Below are 20,083 nucleotides of genomic sequence, written 5' to 3'. Positions count from 1 at the left end.
GAGATTAGTGTCAAATCCATAGTTTGAGTTCATGACACTATTACAAACACAATGCCATTTAATGCCACGTTTTGTATGAGCGACTATGCCACCTGGATTTTGAATTTACAGGAGCAACATCGAAAGCATTGCTCACACAGCTCTAAATGTTTTGATGTATGTATACGTGTATATTCCAGCGAAACTCCGGAATGTCTGGAGCAACTTTTACCTAACATGGGAGACATATTACTTTCAATCTAAGAAAAAAAAATATTGTGGAATTCAGATACCTCAAGGGATGGAAGTTGGGAGGAGTGACATGTAAAAATAGTGTAAAATGACTGATTGTAGAGCGTTATCCATTGTTTTCTGGGTCGTTGAGATGAGTAGTGAGACACTCAATGGCGTTATATCCAAATTCATCCCCGTCTTCACAGGATGAGGGGCTTGGAGATATAATTAATAAAATGTAAAAACTTACTTAAATATTTGTCGAAGTAATAGTTTTCTGGGGTCCGAAAGCGTTTCTAAGAACTTTGGAATGTAGTTGGTAACCACTTCAAGATGGGCTCTTTAATCGTATCAATTTCTCACCTTAAGAAGAAATTACCATCTCAACTAGTATATGTATCAAGCTAGCCTTCGCAATCAAGAAAAAAAAATGTGTAGATGTATGTTTCGTCTTTTAAATGATATACTAAATGTAAAATCAGAGATTGAGTTGATCGGTGGGTCAAATGGGTCAAGATTTGTGAGTGGGTCAGTAGATCGTAGGTCAACAAGGCGTGACCCACTGCGAAACATCATCACTGTGACTCACACTGACCCATTGACCCACCAACCCATTCTGCTCAGTGCCTTCTAGATAGCATTTTCTGAACAGTGGCAAGTTTGTCTACGTTTTACTTTTAAGACCTCCATTTTTCTTCTTTACTTCATTTGGTTTCATTTCATGAAAAAAGAATTCCAGGCTCTTTTGGATTTTGATATTTCCAGTTGTAACAATGGCAATAGGACTTACTACTTGGCTTTTAAGATGCAGGCTATGAGATTTTAGAGGAGCTAACTACTGGAAAAAATTGGTTTATTACAAATATAACCTCTTAAGTCAGTAGAGAGGATGGCGTGGATAATGGATCAAATTTAATGACGATGTATTTTAGTGGGTCGGAGTAGGTCACAATGGTTCAGAGTTGTTTATAGTTGGTGGTGGGTCAGAGTGGGTCATGGTGGGTGAATGTGTCACGTTGGGTCATTGTGGGTCACGATGTGTGGTGGGGCAGTATATTGTGGATCCAGGTTTCATTGCCCCACACCATCTTTGGTCAACATTGCACTAAAAAGAAGAGTCTCCGAAGGTGCGCGTCGGCGATTTTCTCAAATTTTGCACATAGATAGTACCCCACCAGAAAGCAATAAATCTCGAAACGGTTCACAGTACCATCTCACAGAACTCGAAATAGAGGGATTTGTTTGATTGGCTAAATTAAGACCTCAATAATTTATCCTTCCACAAGCGAGATTTTCTTCATCGTTTCCGTGGCGAAGTCAGAAGAATATGCGGCAAGTAAACTTAAGGTTGAAGGTTCGCGCCCACCTTGGGATACTTGCTTTTTTCCCCTAGTGTTTTTTTACACTCACCTGAATATAAACAAATCAAGCATATGGGCGATTTAACATATTTTGGGGGAGAAATTTTGTGGTTCGTTGGCGTTTCGTCGAGTCTCTGCCGCTGGTGGTATAATTTTCAAAACCGAAATGGGGACACCACGGATCGTACCTGCGGAATCACCAACTTTTGGCGAAAAGTCGCCAGTTGCGCATCGGTGGTCCACTGACGCTTACGACATGGGAGCTTGTATCTGAAAACTAAGAGAATAAAGAAGCATGGTATCCATGAAGCCCGTTGACACTAATAAAAGTCTGAAACGATGAAACAGATGTCAACACCGGAAAACATGTATTTTATAATTTCAAAGGTACCCCGTGCCCAGGAAAAAGATTAGCCCTAAGGTTCCCCGGAGGGTCTCAGGAGGGGTGCAACTCAAAATTTGAAAATGGCAAGGGGAATCAAGTAGTATGTCATTTAAAAGTATTACTAAAATTTATAAAAAATGGTAACAGTCTCGAGTCTTTATGCTAACTTGTGCAAAATAGCGAGCGTTCAAGATGGTAATAAATCCTTCATTGAAAACTCCGTGACCACCTCTACAAATGTGAAACTATGAAACTATCTAGAAGAGGTAACCACTTGTCTTAACATTGCAAAAGTATAATGCACCAAGGTAAAACAAGAAACGACCCATTATGGGTTTATTACATCACTAATATTAAATTCTACGTTCCACGATTGTGTCTTTAAGCTAAAGGACAGGGTGATTGCTAATTATGAAATTAATGGTAGAATACAGAATGGACTCACCACCAACTATGAACCACTCTGAACCATTGTGACCAACTCCGACCCACCAACGTAATCAACTCTGACCCATGATCCACATCCTTCTCTCCATTGACTAAAGAGGTTACACTTGAAAAAACAAGACTGTGAAATTTTCACTTATCGGAGTTTGAATTCCTACCGTCAATCGCTCAAGCACCGCTCTGTTACAATACCGGTGGATCTGACCTTTACGATATACAATGGTAAAGTGTTTCTCATCTTCCAAATTAAGATGAACTTAAATTTATCATATATAATTATTTCTTTCTTGGCTTACATATACGTTTCAGTAGAAAACAGGATGAAATTTGAAAGTATCAAATGAAGATAAAGTACAGGCACGTAGCCAAGGGGTGGGTCCGGGGGGTCCGGACCCCCCTCCCCTTCGGAACCAAAAATGTAAAAAATTAAGGAAGGACGAAATAAAAAGAAACTTGAAAAAGGAAGAATCAGCGTTAAAAATATAAAGTTAGAGCAAGCGTTTGGTTACTCTTTCTTATGAGGAGCTTTGTGTGGAGGAAACTGGGGGGACGGTTAGGTTGAAATTGGATATTATTATAACGGAGCATTCCGAATTTCATCTAGCTCCATGATAATCCTATGGACTACAAATGACGATCGATAAATCGATTCGATCAGGTAGTCTATCAGGAGAACTTAAAAAGATTGATTTTTCAATACTTTTTATATGCTTTTACTCGAGATTCTTCATAGTTCTTTATTAAAATACTTACTAACATATCGTAATTTTATAGTCCTAACAAACCAATATGGGTATGTTGCCAGTAAAATAGTTTAGATTGATCGAGCCCCTGGTGTGTAACCAGACTATTTCATGTCATGCTTCCCTCCCCTCCCCACATTACGAAATCCTAGCTAAACGAACCAATATATCTTTGCAGTAAAATAGTTTAGAATGATCGAACCCCTGGTATGATAACCGCAGTAATTTGTCACGGACCCCCCCCCCCCTATTACGAAATTCTGGCTACGTGCCTGTAAAGTAGACCAACGTAAGAAAAAGAGAAAGAAATACTAGTTTTCCATATAATTAAGCATGCCGTACTAATTTAAAATGCTCATGAAATTAAGCTTGGAATACAAATGTTATGGCCATTTTTCTCACAACTTTATGGTTTGATTGCCTTATGCTCTAAACGATTCATATATTAAACACCAGCTTCAGCAATTATTATAATAGAAAGCAGTGGGTATAAAATGCAAATGACTGTACTTTTCATTCCTCAATGGGTTCTCAACTAATATCAATCGTTTTCGATAATTTTTACAAATCAACCCACTACCAATTTCCAATATATAGAAAATCCTCCCCCCCCCCCCGCTCATAAAACACATTTTTAAAAATGCCAGGACACGTTCTGTTTATTTTTAATATAAAGGTATATACTGAATTTCAGCTCTCTAAGTTGAACTGCTTGTAAGATACTCAGTTTCTCGCAAAAATTCGGACACCTACTCCCCACTAAGGATATGTGTTATAATGAAAATGATACGCGTATGATAACTTTCCAGCTGGGATTGGAGCCTGATTATATACCAAATGTCATTTCATTTGACTTTGCAATTTGGCCGTGATAATCACGCAGACATAGTTACTTTCAGTTTTTTATACTAGGTATAATAATTCATATATTACAGGTGATTCAATTTTTTTTTACAGCAGTTAGCTCCTCTAAAAGCTCACAAGCTGTATCTCAAAATTGAACTCCTATTGCTATTGCCACTCTTACAATTGCAAATATCAAAATCCAAAAATGCCTGAACTTTTTTTCATTAGAAACAAATGAAAAAAATAAGAAAATGGAGATCTTGAAAGTAAAACGTAGACAAGCTCACAAGTGTTCAGAAGATGCTGTCTACAATGCACTGAACAGAATGGGACGGTGGGTGGTTGGGGGTCGTTTCGTCCAAAGATATTTCGTCCTAAGAATTTTCGTCCAGAGACATTTAGTCCAAACACATTTGGTCCAGGGACATTTGGTCCAAAGGGCAATTTGTCCAAAGAACATTTTGTCCAAAAGACAATTGGTTCAAAGGACATTTCGTCCAAAAGACATTTGGTCCAAAGGACATTTCGTCCAAAAGACAATTGGTCCAAAGAACATTTCGTCCAAAACACAATTGGTCCAAAGGACATTTCGTCCAAAACACAATTGGTCCAAAAGATATTTGGTCCAAAGGACATTTCGTCCAAAAGACAATTGGTCCAAGGGACATTTCGTCCAGGGATGTTTAGTTCAAAGCACATTTCGTCCAAAGAACATTTGGTCCGGTAACGCTTGAGGGTCAAGGGTTTGCTTCTATTAGAAGAGTAAAAGTGATGCATATAACATTACGACTCACAAGTAATACCTCCCAAGTGTAACACTCCAATTTTGAAAAAAAATAGGCGGGTAGATACTACACATAAAATAAACGAATACGTGTTTTTTCTGCGGAAAAGTGTTTTTAGGGAGGGGCAAAAGCCCTACTCAAAATTTTGAAAGTTGACGCCCGAAAGGCAAGAAGAAGTGGACCGAAGGGAACGAAATTGTGCACAGATATTGCAGACTTAAAATGAGGGAATACGTGTTTCGTATTTTCCTGAAAAAAATGGTTACGTGGGGCACAGACCCCTCCAAACCTTTGATCACGAAATATCAAAAGTACTTATGACAGTATGTCAGATGTGTGTAAAGAACATGAAGAATTGCAACGAAACTTTGAGTAGGGATAATACGCAAAAAATAAATAAATACGTTTTTTATTTTCTGCGGAAGAACGGTTTTAGGGGCAAAAGCCCCTATCCAAAAGTTTGAAACTTGAGGCCCGAAAGGTCACAAGAAATGAACCAAAGTGAATGAAATTGTGCAGATATATTGTAGACATAAAATGAGGGAATACTGGTTTCGTATTTTCCTGGAAAAAAAAAAAGAAAAAGGTTTGGGTGGGACGCAGACCACTACAAAACTTTGATCGTGAAATATCAAAAGTGCTAATAAAAGTATGTCAGAAGTGCTTAAAGGACATGAAGAATTGGAACGATACATTGTGTAGGAACAATACGCAAAAAATAAACGAATGCGAGTTTATTTTCTGAAAGAAAGCGGTTTTAAGGGACAAAATCCCCCACCCAAAATTTTAAAATTTGAGGCCTAAAAGGCAAGAAGAAGTGTACAGAATTGAATGAAACTGTGCACAGATATTGTAGACGTAAATTAAGGTAATTGGGTTTCGTATTTTCCTGACAAAAAAAAAAGCGTTTGCGTATATCACGGACCTTTTAAACTGTTGATTACGAAATGTCAAAAGTGCAAATAATTATACGCACTTTTGCTCTCGGCGCCCCCAATAACTACATATTTCTCCGCCCCTTGATCCCTAACTTACAAATAAAACTTAATTCGAATATGCTTAATTAGTGAATTTATTGCAGTTAAATACCACTCACTAGATGCTATAGCTACAACTACGTAACAAAAAATAAATGGGAAACATGTTCTGAATTATTTTCAGATTTCTTACGCTATCATTAAATATATTAGAATAGTAAAAGAGGACTGCTCATGAAATAGTATATTTGCTCTCGATTTTTTTAAACTTTTTCATACGAAGAAAATTAAAATTTTAAACTTTGCGCTCTTCAAATATGTTGCTCTCTAGGCACGGGCCTAGTTGGACTAATGGGAAATGCGGCACTGAAAACTTACACTTCGGCTCTAATATCGGTTGATTTCGATTTTTTTTTTTTTTTTTTTTTTTTTGTCGTTGCGTAACCACCCTGGGTGCTAATGGGAGCTTAATTGGACTTGATTTGAAAGTAGAACTGTTTACCTAAGCGACCACGAAACTATGGATTCGATACTAATATCGATCCTTTTCTAGCATTTTTGATATATATCCCGACAGTACTCTTTTCCAGATTGTAAGAAATATGGTTAAAATTGCTCTAGACATATCAGAATTATGTCGAAACACACACATACATCCACTTTCATATATATAAATACAGAGTGAGCGAGCGAGAAAGTGAGAGAGAGCGACCAAAGGCATCACCACTTCCACATTGCAAAAGCATATATCAGGTATTGAATTGAAAATCTATGTAAAGACCTTCGGCTGTGGCATGCTTCATAAGGACAATTCCAGTCTGCTCACGTGACCTTTGGGATTCATGAATTTCTTGCGAGCGTTCCGACTTTGGATTCTCTGTTTATACCCACTTTTTATGCCTCGGATAATTTTTCAAGAATATCAATGACATGCTGTAATACGAATGTTCAGAAGTAACCCCTATATGACAAATAGCTGCAAATAAATACACTACATAATTTATTTATTGCGATTATATTATTTTCTTAATTTGTATTTAACATTCACATATATCATAGAATGCCAACGTACTGTGAACACCTGTTATATTTTAAACATAATAATCACTATGTTCTGCAATGATTATATGTTATATATATATATATATATATATATATATATATATATATATATATATACAACTGACGTATTTTAATGTAATTATTTTATATATTTTTTCCGTTGCGGAAAATAGAATTTCATAAAAAAAAACAACGACTGAGATGGGAATCGAACCCTCGACCTTACGATTTGCAATCCAACGGCGTACCAGTGAGCTAACACAAGCGCTCCTCGAATGATACTTCTAGCAATATATAATGGTATTTAAGATAATAATTACATTCATATCCACTGCAAACGCTGTTTTCGTTCTACTTTGACTTTTATTTTAGTACTCAGGAGAGAACAATGTTCTATGTCTTAACTTTCACCATTCTTTTACATATGGAAAGATTCGTTTACGTATCTAAATATTCCATTAAGTATGGAGAGCAAAATGACAAACAAGCATGTGCTGGCATTAATACAGTTTCGAAATATTGTATCATTAAGTATTTCAATCAATGTTGCTTTTTTATATATAATTGGTAACAAGTCTTATTATATTTAAAAGAAGAAAAACACATCTGCAAGATTTTTCCCGATTGCAAAGGTTGGCTTCGAGGTTCGAACCTGGTTTACTTTTTCCCGAAGATACCCGAAGTTGGACTTAGAAAATTTTTGCCTCGAAATAGCAATAAAGAATGCGCTCAACCTTTTTGAGACAAGGTGTACATGGGGTCCTTGGTTCGATCCCAGCTCGTGCCAAATGAACTTGGTGGTGGACAAACACCATGTGCGTGAGTTCTCTTGGGATTCTCACGTTTCCTCCCACTTTATTCATTCCACCATCCTCATTTCTCATCATCACCGCCTCCTTTATAGCCTATAGGACATAAAACTTAGATTTCATTTAATTTTCATTTTTACATAGCTTTTCTTTTCTAGATATATACTGTAGTTAGAAATAGTTGTGTTTGTCCACGAGACGAGACAAAACTTCTCCAATAGAAACAGATACAATTTTCGAGACGAGACACCACTTTATACACCTTTCCAACGTAAGACAGCTTCAACTTTCATCTCATAGGCAGAACGCAGTAGTATTCAACCTTTGTTTTCGCATACCTCCAATGGTGTTTTTCTATTCAAGCGTGGTGTACCCACAGAATTAAGCTATTCTTAATACATATTGTAGGGAAGTATATCAAAAGTAAATTACACAATTTATCATTTATGAATTACATAACCCAGTTTTGCTGTAAATTTAATAAAACTATGATACAGAATAGGGCTGTGTTACTTTAAACTTTCGAGGCAATGTGGCAATGAAGGAAAAAATAAATAAATAAATAAAAGTAATATGTACAGGAGATAACAGGGGCGGATCCAGGACGGATTTCTGGGGGGGCGGTCGGTAGTAATACTGCTACTTAGAGCTGCTTTTAAGAGCTCCAAACTTTTTATGGGTGGGTTTATTTATATATAAAATAAGAAAATTTCCTCTTCTGGGGGGTGGGGCCATCGTCCCCCGATCGCCTCCCCCTGGATCCGCCCCTGATAGATAATTCAATATATTAAAAAAACAAGAAAATATTCCAAGGTCTAAAAAATAATTGCTTTCCAGAGATATTCAAAAATAGAAACTAGTACCGGTACATAAGAAATTTGAGCCTGTCGTTTTGTACATAATAGTTCAATTCGTGTTAGGTTGCCAACTCGTAGCCGCATCTACACTCAACGAATCAGGCTTTGCCGTGGCCATTAAAAGGTTGAGGACCGCGAACCTAACTGTTTTACGACAGCCAATTCATGTGCTTATTAATGTCGTTCGACTTTTCCTTAAGAAAACACGGTTTCAAAATAAATTTGCGATTACTCCCTGAGAGGGTAGGAGAGATTTTCCCCCCTCAGTCGCATTTTCATTCTCCCCAAAGAAATCAACTGAAACATCCCTCTTCCTCTCCGTCCCTCTTAACCACGTTTAGTGATAAAACGTTTTAATACATTGTCAAATTTACTTGTCTTTTATGTGCCGGTACATGTACAATGTAAGATAGGACCTACACTATCAATCCCATACTTTAAACACGCTTCGGAAAGGTTACGTGCGGGCTTCTTAAGCAGTATATAGTTAATTTAGTTCTTGTTGATAAATTTATTGATTTAATAATTTCTCTTTTACTACTGTTATCAAGTAATCATATATGTGTGGAAAGCGTATAACACCACAAACTATACCAGCTCTAAAAATTTAAAAGTAAACTCTACTACACTGGGAAAAAAATGAATGTATTAATACAACTCAATTTTAATACAGGAAGTGGTCTCAGCATGATTTCCAACACCAAGGGCCCAGCGTTACGGTTAACGCAGGTTTGGCATTACCAGTTTGATACAGAGCTGGTGTTCCAAGCGGCATGAAAATAACACCGCGGTTGCGTTAAAGAACTAGGTAATTGAACGAAGGAACGCGGAAATAGGAACACCACCACGTTGTTCTTTCAATATATACCTCAGTAACACCCCAGCTTGCATGCTGAACACAAGACATTAAAGTATTAGACTAATATTGATAGTTGTATTGTCGGCCTGGGATCAGCGAGATCTTTGAATTGCTACGAACAATAATTAATAAACGTACCTACACTCGCCTCAAAAGCGTCTGCATCAGACAGATACAGCTATACTGTAATCTTAGCGTGCATATTGCCTTCAACGAATATCATAAATACCTAAGTAACTACCACGGATATTGATGTTGAGAATTTGTATTAACTTTATTTCAGCTATGAGCACAAGCTATATGTTGTATAAGGAGTGCGATTTAAGTTAAGGGAACTTTGAATTTTTGTAATAACTTTTTTATTTCTTGAGAAATCACAACACATTTTAATATAATAAACAAATGATATCTAAAAAAAGAAGTAGTTTACTATTTGACGCTGTAGACACCCTTGCGGCCGATTTTTCGAAGCTAGAACCGGAGCTTCCGGAAAAGCGCTTGTCCACTACTTTTTGCCACTTCTTTTGAAACTTCCGACCACTTTGTTTTGCATATCTTTCACATCCTTGCCGTTTGCCTTTACCGTTTGCCGCGATCGCTTGCCAGATCAAAAAGTTTTTCGTATACCTGTCTTTAAGTTTCACGAACTTGCTAGGATTAACTTGACGTTTACCAATGAACGATACATACTCGGAAACAGGCGCGAACGCTAAGTTTTGGTAACAGTAAGTTTCATCATCCATGATCACAGTCTTGTTCGCGAACTTCTTGTCGGAGAGTTTGCGGCAGTTGATCTTAGCGCGCTTCTTTTGTTCGTTTATATAAAATGGTGCACTTTTACATGTTTTAACCTTGAATCCGTATTATTTCTTGATTTTCCTTACACTGAATTTAGAAATTTGATATTTTCGTCCTAAAAAACGGTTTGACAAGTTAGGGTTCTTCAAGAGTTCTCGTCTAATCGAACTTTTCACTTTTTGTGTACATTTTGAAATTGAGCAACCAAATTTCTTCTTTCGTGATGCTTCACCAGTCTCCACATAATTTTTCAACATTCTATGCACTGTACTATAAGGATATTCACACTTAAAATGGTTTAAAGCAGCCGTAAAATCAGATGTGCACTGGTTCTCGTAGAATAGGATAAGCCTCCCGCGGACAGCCTTGCACTTTTCGGTTGTCATTCACTTCCCGTTTAAGTTTACGCGCTCACACTTAGCATACACTCGTGAGATACTATGACAAGCAAAGGGTGAAACTTTCATTGATATCGAACGAGTGGTTTTCGTTTTATGCATGTTTTTTGCCAGTAACCTTAACTTAAATCGCACTTCTTATTTGACACCAAGTAACGAACAATGAGTTATATTGCATGTAATCTTTTACGTAAATAGTTTTGTGAGCGTATGAATTAGCAGAAGTGCTGCTATCTGTTGTTCTCAGTTTATTTTAACCCGTAAAAACAATGACGCATGGTGTTGAATTAAAACAGTCAATTTTTACTGTGTATATTGAAGTATACCTAAAACAGGTCTATACTTACGAGCATATCGATCGTAAATTATTTCGAATTCCAACGCTGACTAAAAATCCTCATAATTAGCATTTCTACCAATACTAATTAAAGTATGAGAGCTGTTGGTAATGAATCGTATTTTTAAGTAATGAAACAGTAAAAAAAAAATTATGCGAGACAAAGGCAATAGAAACAAGAATAAGAGAAGATTGACTTCAATGTTGTTTCTATTACAACAAATCCATCCCACACGGTCTTATGTTTAAAACAAACGCTTTTCAGTTCTATGAGTTGCTTGGCCTTTCTTATTTCACGTGAATTGAAGGTTGAAAAGTAATAACGTTCGCTTGTGGCGTGGATTGGATTAGATACGTTTCCTTCTATTGATTTATGAGTTGACCTATTAAACGTATACACACCTACGCACTCTGAATAGCTTTTGCTTCACTCGGAATATAATAACATGGCCGTCAAATATTATTTTAGCTTTATAAAGGTAACAATATCATTGATACATAGCACGCCTAACTCTCCTCCCCCCCCCCCAAAAAAAATAAACAATGTATACTGTATTACTACAGCTTCCTGTGATAGAATAATTTGTACGATCAACGTATCCAATTTGGAGTTTAATTTCCGATAATGTCACTATTTCCACTAGCTTATCCACAGATTAATCACGAGTCATTAAAGAATTTTAATCTATATTGTTCACGTTAATATCGAATATTATTATTATTATCATTAAAGAATTTACACTATGTATATCTTTCAGCAGAAGTACGGCATGTAAAATACAGGGTGTCCGAGAAGTCCTTCCCTGATTACAGAAATTGATAACTCAGGCTAGAAATAAGATAGAAATATGAAACTGGTGTTGAATTGTTTACAAACTATAAAAGTTTTTGTCTGTGTTAGGTCTACCGAACACGTGTACCAGATCTTGAAACCCTGCAGCAACGAATAACCACAGTCGTTGCATCGATCCCTCCAGTGATGTTGGCTAATGTGTGGATGGAAATTGAATATCGCCTAGATGTGCTACCAAGGGTGCTCATGTGGAAGTGTACTGATGTGACCAAAACTTTTATAGTTTGTAAACAATTCAACACCAGTTTCATATTTCTATCTTATTTCTAGCCTGAGTTATCAATTTCTGTAATCAGGGAAGGACTTCTCGGACACCATGTACAATACAGAAAATTAGCAGTTCCGGTCGAACTAATGGAAAATGAAATCCTTTAACGTCTCATGTTTATGCTCTTTAGGCTAAAAGGGACGGATGATTAATTAAAGTGAAAGATTGTGAAAGTATTTGTGGAATGAAAATGTGGGAGAGAATGGAAGAACCCCGAAAACACCTAGGGGCACGATGTAGTCAACCACAATTATCGTTAATCTTAGAAAAAAATTAAATGAAATCTTTGAGTTTTACGCCCCACGGTTATGCCGGTAAGGCTAAAGGAGGCGGTGATGATGAGTAATGAATTAAATGGTGGAATGAAGATAGTGGGAGGAAACGGGAGAACCCCGAGAAAACCCACGCACACGGTGTTTGTCCACCACAAAGTTCACTTAGCGTGTCGTTAATCTTAGAAAATGAGATTTTTTTATTTATCATAAAAGTTTCAAATAAAATCGAGAAGTTATCATTTAATATATCGGAAACATTAAAAATAAAAAATAATCAAGAAATCTCCGAAGAAAGTCAGCACGGTAGCATCCCGAAATTTTGCTTCTTGAGACTGATACAAAACTATGGGGGAGGGATACAGTCGAAGATGCCTTCGTCACCGATACTGAGAACATCTATGAAAAGACCAGATCTAATATCTAGCCATTTTGTTGTACAAATTCAGTTCGAATTGAGAAGAGAGGACAAGAGAATAAGCTTCAGATAAATTCACTTTAATATAGTACACTGCGCTTTCTAGATATAAGAGAATACTTAACATATTTTCGTTTTCCCGATGACATTAAGTAAAAATACCATAACTGAAGATCTGAATTCGAAAACCAAGGAAGGAAGTGGTGCTTAAGCGTGGTATTGTTGGATGATATGTTTCTCAGTGCTAGATTGGCACGAGACCAGAAGAATGGTCACCACGGTCACCTGATCCAAGCCTGACTGATTCTATTATATGAGAAAATACGAAAAATGACGTGTATATTGAGATAATTCGAAATGTATATCGTATTGGAGAACATAATTATTACAATGAATTTCTGAATCGTGACACGTGGAAGAAAATTTAAAGGAACAAACATTCTAGTGTAAGTATGTGTTTCAGAATGACGGCAAACATCTGGAGGACATTTTGCATTGAAGTTACGTACTGCTCATTAGGGTTTCCATTCTTCTCAGGCTATACATAGGTATTTTAAATATATACCTCGTAGCTTACAAAATAAATAAAAAAAAGTTTGGCGCCTTCGGAGCGGGAGAACCAGGTACCATTTCATGTGCGAGCTCAAACGGTTTGGAATTTGATATTATGATGTGGAGTAATTTCTCATACATAGCCTCGGTGCTAAAAAGCGCCACTAAAATGAACCGAGCACATAATATATTCCACTACTTTCGCCCTCATGTTTTAATTAGTGAATAACTTAAAAGAAAATTAAGAAAATCACAAATTGAGAAAGTGAGCCATTAGTTATCTGAAATACATTAAATAAACCAATGAATGTCTTTAAGAACTTTCATGCAGTGAAGAAATGTTGTGTGTTTAACAATATTGTAACGTAATAAACTGAAATTCCAGATTCTTTGTCTGCAACTTCAGATCTGAAAATAGTTACTAGTTCTTGATTCACTTTTTGATTTTCTTTATTTTCTTTTAAGCTACTCACTATAATTTATAAAGTTGGGGAGGAGAGTGGTGGAGATCTTTAAAAGCGTTCATACAAGATTGTAAAAGCAAATACTGAATCATGACTGGCCACTTCATTCTTACATCAGAAAATATTACAGTTGCATGACGTATCCTCATGTTCAGACTGCACAAAATATAATTTACAGGATTAAACTTTATTGAAATTCAGTATTTGCTTCACACGTTGAACTTCAAAAATAATTAAGACAGATGAATTGTTCGTATAGAAGGCTGTATAGCCAGTATTACTGCTCTAAAATCAGGAAGTTCTACAAACAGTTCAAATACAAGATTCTCAATACTTCGTAGAGTTAAACAAAAGATTTTTAAAAAGAAGGTACTGCATATTCCTCGAGTTTTAATTTTGGTTTAACTCTGGTTTCTGTTGGAAACAATACATTTATACTGCCACTTACCCAATCTGAGAACTGTAGGTTGTCGAGATCGGGGGAGGGGGTGTCCGTTTCGGTGCGGAGGCTGCGGGTCCCTTGGGATACTTTTTCCAGGAACGAAGACAGTTCAAGAGCTTCCGCCACAAGCGCTCGGCAAACTGCTCGGTAATGGCCGTCCGCCTGCTGCGGAGTTGACAAATGCCCTGCGCAAAGCTGGGAAATAAAGAAATGCATATGAAATGAAAATGTCAAATATTTCAATATAAAATAAATTAAATATCTACTGTTTAGAAAATTAGCTAGTATTATTTCATGTAAATTATTTATCTTATACACACACAGAAACATATTGAATATGTTACATAAGAAACGTTTCCTTACCAGTATACATAATACTGAGCTAATATTACGAAATTTATTTCGAAGAAATTTTATTCTTTAGTATTGATAATTATTTTAGCCTTCTGCACATTATGGTTCTTTATTGACAAAATGTTCCTCTCTCTTCACTCTGTGCTATGTAGAACTTCGATAATATTGTGTTCCTGTGTATACTCCAGGGGTTAGACCACGTATTAGTAGTGCACAGTATCAATGGTTTAATTCGTTGTCGCGGCACAGAATTTTCAGTATTAACCCAGCCTCATGAGATAATTTGAATTAAGGAATACTTAAATCAGGTTTCAAAAATAAATAAATAAATAAATAAATAAATAAATAAATAAATAAATAATAATAATAATAATAATAATAATAATAATAATAATAATAATAATAATAATAATAATAATAATAATAATAATAATAATAATAATAATAATAATAATGGCGTTGAGAGAAGATACGCTGACAACGTATCGCACAATCACCATGTACGTGCTATCTGATCAGTTGTAATCCTTCATGGACTGCAGTTTCAAGAAATTTAATTTAGTCAAATCTAAATTACACAAAATGTGTAAGGTCGATGCCATTTAGGATCAAACAACTGGTGGATCTAGAGAGGAATTTGGGATATATTTTTTTCGATTTAATTGTCTCACGATTATGCTAATGGAGATGGTGATAATGATAATGAACAGAATGGTGTAATGAAGAAAACGGGAGAACCCCGAAAAAATCTACGGACACGAGATTGTCCACCACAAATTGACTTTGCCTAGGGTAGAACCCAGGAACTCCTCGCAACAGACGTGTGAGCGCTCTAACACTGAGCCACTGTGCTTCCTTTTAGCACATTATTATTATTATTATTATTATTATTATTATTATTATTATTATTATTATTATTATTATTATTATTATTATTATTATTATTTAAAAAGTGTAAAATTAAAATTCCTACACCCAACGAAGAGTCGCGACCGACAATTGCGTTTATTCATATCAACTCGAACAGCCCTTATTTTTGGTTCTCAAGATCTGAGTTCGCTACCTAATAACTTAAGTAGTTCTCCAATCATCTCATGATGCTGAAACAACTTCAAAAATCGAATCCGAGATCACAAAATACTAAAGGCGTATGCATACTAGTCGGCTACACATAAGCACATCATTTAATTAATTAGTAAACCAAAATCCAGATGTAGTCTTTGAGGACACTGCAGTGGGAAAGGAAATGTGCTACTCCGATTATCACCTGGCGAAAGTGCCGAAAAGATCATGGAAAACCGCGCTTAAGTCGACCTACTGCAGAATTTAAGCCAAAACTTCGTAATTAAACCAACACTTGAAGCACAAATGCTAATTACCATTTACCAGTTCACGTTTACTCGGTATAATAATTAATTCCCTACGCTTTAAAAAGATACTATAAATGGCACGCAAGAGGAATTGGCTATCATATCTCCTACTAGCTTAGTAATCACGTCTGGCTACGTCAAGTAAAGGGCTAGAACTCTGCCTTAAAACACAACACTGATTCAAGACAAGGGAAAACACAATATAAATGTTATGCCAATGCATAAAACACTTGCAATGGCATTTAGCCCGTGAATTTTCTATAATTGTAAGGTACTTACACTTCGCCTTCTCATCAAACGTGAGATTAGTGTGGCAACCATGGCAGATGATAAAATTATGAGGATACCTCAATGAGAAAAAAACGAAATACTAAGCGTATGTTTAACGTAAGTGAGCTGATTTATCAATATCTCACGAAATCTAACTTTACACTTGATTACCACTTGTTGACGGTGTTTCACGTAAACATTATGGACGGACAACGAACCGTTATATTGGCTAGAGAAAGATAATCATCACAAACTACTTCTACACAATAGGTTATATGGTAACGGATTCCTATTCAGAGAAGAATGTGGAAAGTAAACATAGGATTGCTTTGCAATTCAGTGAAAAATCAAACAACAACATACAAAGTACACATGAAGTACAAAGTTTGAATCTACGCACATTTCTTCAGTTTGATCGGCATTTAGCACTTAAAGAGTATGAATAAACTACCTACAAATTAATTGTAGTATATTTTCTGGAACAGAGCATGAGGGACAAATGAGAAAAAATAAAGGATATTACTACTCTGATCAATTTTTGGTCTTCAATCTTAAGAGAAAACACCATATATTAATTATATGTATAAGCTATTTCCCAGCTGATTGTAAGAAATGTTTGAATCTAACTAATAAGAGTGAAATATTTGTATATAGCTACATCTACCTATGATTATTATAATCACTTCTCCGTGATATTTTATACGCCTCTTGGGCCTATAAGTACTTGCCAGATAACCTGTAAATGCATCGAAAAGCAGCCGCTTGAACAAAAATTGAGTTGATTTTGAGTTTAACGTCCCATTCAGCAGCGAGACTATATGAGACGTGGACCAACTGATTAATGTGGAATCCTAACATGTGCTCCCGCCGGGAATCGAACCCGGGTCTCCCACGCCAAAGATGCGTACGCTAACCGCTTAGCCACGAACGAGCTCTTGAAAAAAAAATGTCCAAATACGATCTCAAAGAATACTTCTGAAATTGGAATAACATAACCATGTATTCTATATACTGATTCTTTATTTTTTTCTTTTAGATATTTGTTTAATGATGTTGAATATACCTATGTACGCCATCTTTGTTTGCTAGCTCAATGATCTAAATTTGGAAGTATTCTTTTCTTTCCTTTTAAATAAACTGGAATTTTAATGTTTCGTGGTTTCTTTTTTTTTTAACTATTTTAGGTGTTCCTTGCTTTGTAAAAAATTAATTCCGTGATGTATATTTGTAATATTTATAAATCAAATTTAATATTTAAATTTAGGTATAGAAAAAAATATCGTATAAGGCAAATGAATTTTGACAAAGCAAACTTTGAACTAAACTTGAAGAAGATATCTGTTAAAGCAAGCCATTACAATTTCCTGTTTACTTCAAAGAAAACAGAATACTTGTCTATAACGGAATAAATAAATAAATATATAAATGTGTAGGTATGTTTTAACACTTAATTTCACCCAGGTAACACGTGAACGGTTTCTTGATCAAAGGGGCAAGCTGACATCTTTCTCCGCTGGTCTCTCGAAGTTTTTAAATGATAGGAAATGTGAATTAAAAAGAAAAGATATTGACTACGTACAACTAGTATAATATGTCGGCTATAAGCGTGGTTTGCATCTATTTTTAAAAAATGCACTTACTTATCAAATTATCTTTATATTAGTAATTTCCGGTTGAGCATTTTCAAGCGTATTCTCCGTCTACTATTGTTTCGCAGTTCTTTCCGAGAAGTTAAATATCCTTCATCTTGATATAAAAAGAATGAAAGTATGCTCAATTGGACCCGAATATTCAGCTTATTGAGCCGATGCGTTAAGCACTACGTTATACCCGTTCCCTCTCTGAACGAACATGCGTATTCTATCACTTAAGATCGGTGCTCAACCACACAGATCACATGGACTGTACCACAACTCCTGTTGTGTTTGAACAACTCAGTGCCTATATTACAGAATACATCTGACGGAAAATAAAATAGGTTATTCCCTTCATTTATTATGCATAATATTTTTTATTTTCTTTTTCCTTTCTTTAACAGTGATATATATTCCACATTTAAAAGGATAGGCATCAAAATATGGAATATAATTGATTGGTTCATTGAGAGTCGTGTGTTCCTTCCAGCACCGAACCTATATGAGACGTGGGCTTACAGCTTAACGTAGCATCCGAGCCACGTAAGCTCCCACTGGGAATTGAATTAAACAAAGGCGTGTACGTAAACCAGGAAGTAACTCTAAAAGAAATTCTCCTTAACTAAACTACTGATATTGGTACTGAAACATAGTCACTTCGACTTCGACTACCATAGCCGTTACTTCGGACTTTCTGGACTGGAGGTTGCTACCCCTTAATTTAAGTATTTTCTATTAATTGTCTCACAATGGTAACTCAGCGTTAAAATATAATGCTGTACTGGTAATCGAGCCTGTGGTCACTAAAGATATACAAAGTAATAATCAACTCGGAAACATGAAAACGCTCTGCATTTAAAAGCAAGCCATTATTTTCAGTGCAATCTCTAATATACCTCCTAAGCGACAAATTGCACCATTCCCTCAAATGAAACATTCTCTTTACCCTCACACTTCCCAAATCTTAGGACGAATCTTGTTTGTTGTATTTCTCTTGGTGTGGACGACCCAGACTCGATTCTCCCTTGGGCTCCTTTGTGGCTAACCGGTTAACATACGCACTTTTGGTGTGGGAGGTCCGGGTTCGATTCCTGGCGAGAGCTCATGTGGTTCGGATTCCATGTTAAGCATAGGTACACATCTCATATAGCCTCGCTGCTGAAACGGACGTTAAACTCAAAACCAACTCAACTCGATTCTCCCTTGGAGTTTACATAGTTTAGATTGCATGTTAAGAAGTAGATTGATGTCTCATATAGCCTTAGTAGTTACAATTAATAAATAAATTTCACACAAACAAGCAAATTGCAGACCAGCTAACCTTGAAACGGAAATTAAATCGAATATGGTTACATAACCAGCTAACCGTTATAAATGAAGCACGTGCATTACATACAATAAGTTAGTGTTTCAAAAGCACGGAAGCAATCACACTTCAATAAGTAATGACTAACAGCAAGACAGTTTCTATTCTGTTCACTAATCTTTCTTTTCTTTTCTTATTTTAGAACACATATACAGTACTGTTAAAACACCGATGCAATTAGTAAAACGTCTTCTTCAAGACTAATTAGAATTCTTTTAAAACACTGAGTAAAAGAACGTATACAGTAAGCAGATAAACATTCTGGTTTTACATATTTGGCAAGGTCGTTTATTTGCCTAAAAGAAGTCCTTGCAGCATCTACATGTGACATGCACTCTAAATACACGTTTTCCTGATTGTAATGCTCTTGAAGCCATTGACATTTTTTTACCTATCTTTTTATTTTCTTTGTTTCTCTTGAATGAGATGAATCAACTACCTGTTGTTGTGCTTTCTTCTTCATCTGATTCATGTTATTTTGCTATGTCAAACAGTTCTCAAACACAACACGCAAGTCGCAACAACAAGAAAAAAAAATTGAATTGCAATTTGCTAAAAAGTAAAAGTGGTCCTTTTTCTTTCTTTTTTGCTAATAACAATAAAAGAAACTATCCTATAAACACGCATCTTTGAAAACCGCAAGCAAATTTTAAGTGGTTGACTTTCTTTGGTTATTTGGTGAAATGCTTTTTATGTCGTGGTGACTGATTGCAAGTCTATAATAAATAAATAAATAAATAAACTATTTGGTCTTCTAGACTATAGAAAAGCTTTTAGTCATGTGATGTATGGTTAGTATAGCTATTGACTTCCATCGTTGTTAATTCTGGGTTTACAGAACAGAATTAACTAACTCTTAACTCACTGGATTTAGCATTATCTCATAATGCGAAGTGAATCCGACAACTCCATGTCTCCAACCCACAAAAAATGGATGGTACCT

At 35.8% G+C, this 20,083-nt stretch overlaps 1 protein-coding gene across 4 annotated transcripts in view; it reads right to left on the bottom strand.

Annotated features, from left to right (window-relative positions):
* The window catches only part of spir (spire type actin nucleation factor), a 521,502-nt gene that overhangs the window by 209,426 nt on the left and 291,993 nt on the right, over positions 1-20,083 (bottom strand). For all 4 annotated transcript variants that reach the window (XM_081761349.1, XM_081761376.1, XM_081761357.1 and 1 more), the window contains exon 5: positions 14,153-14,341. In XM_081761349.1, the coding sequence (XP_081617475.1) occupies positions 14,153-14,341 (189 nt within the window). The remainder of the gene's footprint in view (positions 1-14,152; positions 14,342-20,083) is intronic.

This window comes from Thermobia domestica, chromosome 1 (genome assembly GCF_964235325.1).
Source record: "Thermobia domestica chromosome 1, izTheDome1.hap1.1, whole genome shotgun sequence".
Taxonomy (NCBI): Eukaryota; Metazoa; Arthropoda; class Insecta; order Zygentoma; family Lepismatidae; genus Thermobia; species Thermobia domestica.
This window is presented reverse-complemented; position numbering and strand designations above follow the sequence as displayed.